General features: G+C 41.0%; 1 protein-coding gene across 5 annotated transcripts in view; it reads left to right on the top strand.

Annotated features, from left to right (window-relative positions):
- The window catches only part of KIF16B (kinesin family member 16B), a 399,273-nt gene that overhangs the window by 164,724 nt on the left and 226,151 nt on the right, over positions 1-8,398 (top strand). For all 5 annotated transcript variants that reach the window (XM_019516257.1, XM_019516256.1, XM_019516255.1 and 2 more), the window contains exons 13-15: positions 610-729; positions 1,260-1,311; positions 3,309-3,446. In XM_019516257.1, coding sequence (XP_019371802.1) covers positions 610-729; positions 1,260-1,311; positions 3,309-3,446 — 310 coding nt within the window. The remainder of the gene's footprint in view (positions 1-609; positions 730-1,259; positions 1,312-3,308; positions 3,447-8,398) is intronic.

The raw sequence follows: 8,398 nt of genomic DNA, 5'->3' as shown, positions 1-8,398 counted from the left end.
GTGTTTTGCACAGGTCTACTAAGCAACACTTTCTTCAGTGGAATCCTGGCCCTTTCAAACATTGTAGAATTGAAATTATGGCTGCAACTGTGATATGTTTATTTGAAACACCATACTTCTGTTACATTGAAGATTACTTATAACTACTTAAGCTCATTGATTTTTTAGTTTTTCAGGCTTATTATTTGAGCTAGTTAGTTTAATTTAAGTGTGGCCAGAAAGAACTCAGTTTTTTACGTCCCTTATCCTTACTTAGTTCCGTATGAATTTCCAAATTCTTCCTACCACACACAAGGTGGTATGTTTCTTTCTTTCAGCCAATGTTCAAATATTGTTCTTAAAATAATCTCCCTTATCTTCTGGAATTCAGCTGCTTTTCCAGTTATTCCTGAATATCACCTTTATAGAATTCCTGGATGAAGTTCTATAAGCATGAAATTCCCATTTGAAAAGCAAAATAGCATTTTTAATAGCTTGCATTTTTATTGTCCTTTGTACAACATGCAACTTACAGATTCATTAAAAAGTGCTTTTTAAATAGAGAATGAATAGTAATTTCATATGTCTGCCTTTTTCAGAAAGTATACAGTTTCATTTTTTTCATTGCAGGAACAAACCTTAGCTCTTAGAAAAGAAGGAATTGGTGTTGTTTTAGATTCTGAACTCCCTCACTTAATTGGCATTGACGATGATCTTCTCAGTACTGGTATCATTTTGTATCACTTGAAGGTAAACACACGTCTTTGCTTCCATAGTCTTTATCTGCCTTATGATTCTTAAATGGACAACTTAAATGAAAGTATTAATTTGCTATCTAAATATAGTAAATGTTCATTATATTTCTCCAGTACTGTGACATCAGCTGTTAAGAGGCTATAACTTGTTCAAATTAAAATATCAATCAATATTCAGCTTAAGTTTATCCTGCGGGTCAACTGTTTAACTAATGATAGATGTATGACATTACTGCCAAGTATATTGGTTTTACATTCATCTTGTTGTAAAGCTTGAATTGAAATCCAAATATAGATTAATTGCCCAAGAACTACCAAGGTGGTTTTGTACAGTACAAGTAAAATTTGAATTGGTTAACAATTTGATATAATATTGTCTAATAAACCAACCTAAAAATATTACTAGCTATACAACTACTATGGTTAAACATCTGTGTAATTCATAATACTGGCTTTAAGGATGTGAAATAAAATGATCTTTCCTTCTTTTGTGGTGTTAAGCTAACTATTTTTTTTTATATCTAGGAAGGACAAACCTATGTTGGTAGGGAAGATGCTGCAACAGAGCAGAATATTGGTGAGAAAGCTGTGGCATTAGTCACATCCATCCATCCTTCTAATATTCCCTCTTATGTCCAGCTCCCAAGCACATTACATATTTAAAATTTCCCCTCTTCTTTAATGAAAATTTTATATATTGTTGATAAGTATACATTTTTATTAATTTTTTAATAAATAAGATACAGAAGAGAAGTGCATTTCAGTGCTTGATTTACATGTTCATAATTGGGTGGGACTTAGTTCAAACAGAGTCTTCCAATGTGGTTCTTAAAATTGCCTGTAAACCAGTACGGCTACAAACTGTACCCCTGCTTTCAAAGAGGAACTTCTTTGTAGTGAGACATTTTATAGCACTATATTGTTTGCAGTTACATGCAGCACTGCAAGGTTCTAAACCTGCTGTCCCCCTGCCCTTCTCTTCCCTGCCATCACCCCACTGCCAAGCTGCAGTAAAAGCTACTGCAGGTAGGGATGGGCACTTTATAGCACTACAAATGAACTTCTGTCCATAGCCTTTGTGTAGCGACTTGCTGCGGTCAGGAGATGATTGTTTTCTTAATCTGTTGTGTGTCAGTTTTATTTTATTGCCTTCCCTAAAGTAAACGTTGGACCAACACTCTCTACACTGATGGAAACTTAGGCATGTTTGTACCGACCTGTTTATTCTCTTGGTGTTTGAACAAATGAGAGCTAACCCTCTTAGTATATGTTGTATGCATGGTCCATAATAGGAATCCCAGTGACCACATTGTATCTTTTGCCCCGAATTTTAAAGAAATCATGGAAAAGTTGGGTTGGAAGGGACAGGGGTGGATCCAGGGTTTGGCAAAAGGGGGTGTGGGAGCAGCAATCTGTACTGCAGGGATGGTTGCATCTTATTAGCCCTGCCTTGCCCCCCAACAGTTTCTTCCCAACCAGTGGTGTGGGCAGACCAGATTGGGGGAGCCTCTAGGAACTTCTCAAAATCCCCAAAGCAGGAAAGAATGCCCCCTCCCATCACTAGAGTTGTATTACCTCTCCCCCCTCCCCCCATCCACCAGCCCCTGCTGCTTTCGCTGTCTCAGGGGTGGAGGAAGCTTCAGAGTCGCTTTTGCCCACTTCAGCCTGGCTGGAGGGGGCGGGGGAAGAATGGAACACACAAACAGGGCCTAAACTCAGTTGGGAATGGGACAGGACAGTGGCAGTGGTGATGGGTAAGGGGGTTGGGTTCTGCCACTTGCCCAGTCCCCCTGGGAGCAGGCCTGGGGAGGGGGGACTTCACCCCCCCCTTGCTGTTGCTCTCTGTCCAAGCTGAGCCCACTACCCATGCAGCCAGGCTGTAAAGGACAAAAATTACTCTGAAATTTACCACATCTCTGAGACAGCAGGAAAACAAGCAAGAGGAGGAGAGAAGGAAACAGAGGGCAAGATATATGCCTCTGAGCATGGAGGGGGAGGTGTGGGGGAGGGGAACGCAGATTCTCAACTGCTTTGGAGACTTCAAAAAATCTCCAGAGATTCCTGTAGAATGATCCAGTCATACCACTGCATCCCCTCTGGATCTGCCACTGGAAAGGGACCTCCAGAGGTTTTCTAGTCCAACCTCAACCTGAGGCAGGATTATTCACTCTCCAAACCATCCTGTACAAGTCTATTGTCTAATCTCTTAGCAAAACTATAAAGCCAACCCTGACACAGTCACATCACCCTTACCTGCCACAGTTAAAGCAGGGGGACCATGGTGTGTAATGTTCTGCTCATCAAGGTTTGTTAAAATATATCCACGAAGATCCAAGAAAGAGAGCCATGCTCTTCCCTGCACGACTTCCTTTGTCTTCTAGTGGAGCCAGTTAAAAGGTAAATCAGATGTTCAAAGATATTGGTAGAAGGAAAAGACATAATACTTCACAAGATAAAAAATAAATAAATACTCAAAGCTAGATGGCATATACCCTAAATAAATAAAAATTTGAAATGCTGGTCTTATTAGTTGCTAAGGAACTAAGTATATTTCTTTGCTCTTGGGTGTTCTAGTTCTTCATGGCCTTGATTTGGAAAGTGAGCACTGCATCTTTGAAAATCTCAACGGGACAGTGACTCTAATACCACTGCATGGAGCACAGTGTTCTGTGAATGGAATTCAGATTACAGAGGCCACGCAACTAAACCAAGGTATTTGCCTGGAAATATGTACCTTTTTCTATTCAGTGATGTTCTGCCTCTTTCTAACAAGAGATCTTTGGATTATCAGGGTGCAATTGTTAAATATAATATAATTTTAATTTTACCCTTTCACTTATTTCCTATCACAACCCAAAGTTATCAGTTGAGCCTTTGGTTTTATCCTCAAACTAGAAAAATATTTTATAGTGGAAAGAAAATTTACTCTGTGTGCGATGCAGAAAATGAGGGGCTCTTTGGGGGCAGCAGGGAGCTGCGTGGCCAGGCCGGTGGCACCAAGGCTGGTGCTTATGCTCTTGGGCAAAGGTGGGGCAGCTGGGAGATGCTTTCCGGGGGAGGGGGTGGGAGGCAGGCTGTCTGGTGTGGTGCAGGAGCCCCAGCCCAGGGTGGAGAGCGTGCTATAGGCCTCTCTTCCTCTTCTCTCCGTCCCATGCCAGGCCTGGACTCGCTTCATCACCACCCACGTGAGTTGGAGCAGCTGCAGCTACTGCACTCTGGCCTGGGTGGGAAGGGGCAGTTAGGGGCCCCCTTTGGCTGCGCTGGGGGGACGGGTCAGGAGTGAGGGGCACTGGCAAGGTTGGTGGGGCTGTGGTTTGTGAGTGAGGGGAACCAGAGAGGGGAGTTTGTGGGTCGGCAATGAGGAGCACTGGCAGGGATGGGGGGCTGAGGGCTGGGAGTGATGGGTACCAGCATGGCCCGGGGGTGGGGGACTGTGTGTTGAGTGTCATGGACACCAGCAGGGCTGGGGGGAGGGGCTGTGGCTTGGGAGTGAGGGGCAGGAATATGGCACCAGCATATCAGAGTTGCTCAGCACCACAGAGTAGCAGGGGGCACAGCCACAGCTGAACCCACGTCCTAGTGAGTGAAGGTGGCCAGGGGACCTCTGATTTTCCATGATTAAAAAAACCAAAATCAACTGACAAAATATACAGGCATTTAGAATTTACTTTATTATACGGATTGAGGTACTGGTAGGCTTCCAAATTGCTTTAAAATTGTAAATATATCAATAAAACGTGTTAAATTGATACATAAATATAGTGGCGTTTCATTTTAATCATGGAAAAACTTGGATTTTTAGTTTTTAAATCAGATAAGTTGATATTTTTATCTAAGAATTTGCAATTTTTAAACGCAGAAAACCAGGATCCCTGAATTAATTACTTGTTTTGCAACAGCTCTTCAGGAGCTGAAGCCCCTTTGTGCAGAATGTTTTACTATGAGCCTGTCTTATACAGAAAGACAGTTTGCTAATTGCAGTTGTAGCCAAGGGACATGTGGAACAGAGGCTGTCTCATGTAGGAAGGTCCCAAGCTGTTTAGAGAGAGAGGATTTTTTTTTTTTTAATCTATGAAGATTTAAAAGAAAACGTTTTAACATCTTGTACCCAAAAAGCAGCCTGTATAGGTCATGGCGCACAGGTTATTTCCGAATATGCTAGTTCACGGGTTGTCAGCTGGGGGTACGCATACCCCTGGTGGTACTTTAAAAGGTCCTAGGGGGTATGTGGGGACGGGTGAAGACGGAGCGCCACCACCCCGTGCTGCTGCCTCACAGGAGAAGGGCCCGGGCAGGGCAAGAGCAGGACTGCATAGACAGTTCACTGGTGCTGCTTGCTTCCCCCCACCTGCCTCCATTCCATGTCTGGTCACTCGCCACCCCCTCTCAGGGGTACACTTATTAAAAAAGGTTGAAAACCACTGTACTAGTTCATTAATGGAAGTGTAAGAGGCATGTTCTTTTAGCCACGATGGTCTAGGCAATATGCGAGAGGCAAGGTTTCCTTAGGATGATCTTTTTTATTGGACGAACTATGCAGTGGAATAAAATTAGACAAGCTTTCCAGTGCAAGCCATTCTTTCTCAGGTGGCTTGCATTCAAAAGCTGGTATAACTTTATACCAACTACATAGCTGGTCCAATAAAAGATATCACCCTAAGAAATACTTCTGTCTTGAACTAGGTTATTAACTTGTACAGCTGCAGATGCATTCATTAGCAAGCTGATGCATGCTGTTTCCATTCTCATTTAGAGATTGACTTGAAACAGGTTTTCAACCTTTTCGTGAGAAACTCAGAACAGCCTTGATGCTATATGCAGTACCTTTTGGAGTCAGCCCCCATGCTGAGAGTCCGTGTCACCTACTTAGCCCATCACATCAATGCTGACCTATGAAAACATTGTTCATGACAGCCACACGGAATGAGGAAGATCCTGGGTTTCCTCTTACCTTAGACAAAAGATTCAGTATTCTGCCATGTGTAAGCTAATTAGCTTTGGTTTGGAAGAGGTGTAGCTGCTGTTAAATGCCATTTCTTCAAGTAAAATAATGAAGAGGCATTATTGATGGCCTTCCCATTAAAGGAGGAGCTGAAATCCACTGACATTTTTTTTTTTTTGTCGGTGGCTAGAAAAATCCAAATGTCTTGGGATACCATAAATAGAATTCAAGTCATAAAGCCAGAAGGTTTTTCCTTCTTGTACAATGATGCCACTCCAATTCACTGTTGAGGATTGATTTCCAAGCCCGCCCCCCACCATCCTGCAAACGTTGGACAGAAAAGCAAATTCTGTTAGTTGGGGGGAGGGTTACATTTATACAGGAAAAAAGTTTGCAGAAGATGCATCTGTATTTTGATACAGAACTATGAGCTGTCTTGAATATCCCTAATATCTTTTCCTGAATATCTGCATCAATGTCGAGAATTTTTCAGCTGACACTATCCTAGAAAAGGAATTGCTTTTTATTTGAGTGGCAGCAGCATGTTCCATCATGAACATATTAACAAGGTACAGTGGTTCTCAAATTCTAACTCTTGGTAACAGTCGTTGACATCCAGATATGAATGAATGTTTTCACATTTATGACATTGCTATTTAATAACTTCTGATTTTGTAAAACCAGAAGTTTTTGCTTGAAAAAACCAATGGGTTTGTTTTGTAAAATGAGTACTGGTTTCAAAATATTACAGTGCTCCTTCCCTTAATGGCTATATGCATGCTTCAATTGCTGTGATAATTCCTGTGTATATCTTGATGCCTGGCAAGCATTCAGGTGCATACTTTGGTCTGGGTCAGTTGAAGAGGAAAATCAGACTGCAAATGAGGGTTATTCATAAGTGAAGGAAGAAGTGATAAGGGTGAAAATGCTCTGCTGCTTTCTGCAACAGTGCAGGGAATATGTTCTCAGAAAACTAGTTCCTGGTAGCTTCCCTTTATCACTGCTAAAATATCAAGAAGTACTGTATTTTTTTTATTTCTTTCATAACATTTTAAAGATTATTTGCACATGCTTTGTCAATTTATCAAACACCTAAATTTGCCTGTTTGGGGAGACTGGATCTTTAGTTTTAAATCTAATAAATTGTAAATCAAAATAAATTCTTCTTACCTGAGGCCACAAAAATGTCTATGCTTCTTCAGCTTCCCAGAATTACTGTTTCATGTCTCAGGGGAAGGAGGTAGGAGAGTATTAATGGTATAGATAATGTGATTGAATGGGGTGGTACAGGCTGCTGTAGAGATGCTTTTAGTATCCTGTAAGGCTTGGCTGATAGTTTCCATCTGATCATGGAAAGGATTTTTTCCTATGTTGTAGATTGTGTAGTGTAATTACTTGAGTCCTTATCTTTAACCTGAGTGTTTGTTAGATATTGCTGTGCTTTGTGTCTTATAGGTTGTTTTCACTTAAGTTTTTGATAAACAACTGCATTTTCTATAAATATCTGAATATTTTATTTTAAGTTTACATGGACAGGTGTTGGTAGATCGCTGTGAAATTTTGGTGCTAGAACGCATCTCACTCTTGAGCATAAAGATGAGGTAAAAGATGCCTGTCAATAGTTTTTTTTTAAAGAGCTAGCAGGTTACTTGGTGCATCTCTTGTTTTGTCCTTAGCTACTTCTGCAGAAATCCCAACACTTTACTGTAAAGAAGTTGAAATGTGGAGGAACTTAGCTGCCTCTATGGGATTTGTGCTGTAGAGAGACAAGTGAGGAAATGGGAACTGTTTTCACAAACTGCAACCACCAGAGGCAGGGAAAAGTCCTGGGGACATAGAGAAAGATACCTGTTAACTTGGATAGGATGTGCCTGCAGAGAGAAGTAGACAGGATGCAATGAAGTTTGGGAGCCAAGTAACATCTGCAAGCTGAGACAGAGCTGTAGAAAAGTGTGTGAAAATCCAGGCATACAAGCAACAGGCAAACTCCTTGAAGAAAAGTAGGACATGAAATGAAGAATGAATATATGGTGGGTTTTTTCTGTAAGTGCCTGTCTGTTTGTGAAGAAACTATCTTTATTTTCATTGAGTCCTAAAATGGGTTATTAGTTCTGGCATTATTCTTCTCTCATAGAAGTTCTGTCATCTGGATCCTACTCCTGGGAATGTTCTTTCCTGTGCTAACAGACATTTATTTTTCTAATACTACTTTGCGACTTGTTAGGTGTTCAGTCTGAAAACTCAAAACAAGTCATGTTTATTGTAGAGCATATGCTTCCCTCCAAGCACACACACAATACTACCAAGTTTGGTTTTGTTTGCCATGTCTAAAATCAGAGAAAAGGGGAGAGATTCTGATCAAAGGTTCACATCCTTCAGTACTACCCCTCATCAAAGATCTTCTGGAAATCGAAAGCAACATGCTGTATCTGAACATGCACTTTCATATGCATTCATCTATTTTAATAAGCATTAAATGCAACAAAAAACTCACACATTTTTGTTAATGCGCATTAAAATAGGCTAATTTGCCTCACAATGGTGGTACTAAACTTAATTCACATTAGTACAAGTGCGTTAATGAACGTGTAGATGCGCCCACTGTGTAGCAAGACCACGGATAAATAGACAGATGGCAAGTATCTGAACATAGTGCAATGGATGAGCTAGCTAGTTATCACGCTGTTCTGTAATATGCATATCTTAGGAGATTCTACATTAC

Source organism: Gavialis gangeticus, unplaced genomic scaffold (genome assembly GCF_001723915.1).
Source record: "Gavialis gangeticus isolate Ggan-Ray unplaced genomic scaffold, GavGan_comp1, whole genome shotgun sequence".
In the NCBI taxonomy this organism is placed as follows: domain Eukaryota; kingdom Metazoa; phylum Chordata; order Crocodylia; family Gavialidae; genus Gavialis; species Gavialis gangeticus.
Note: the sequence above shows the minus strand (reverse complement) of the source record. Positions and strands in the feature narration are given on the sequence as shown.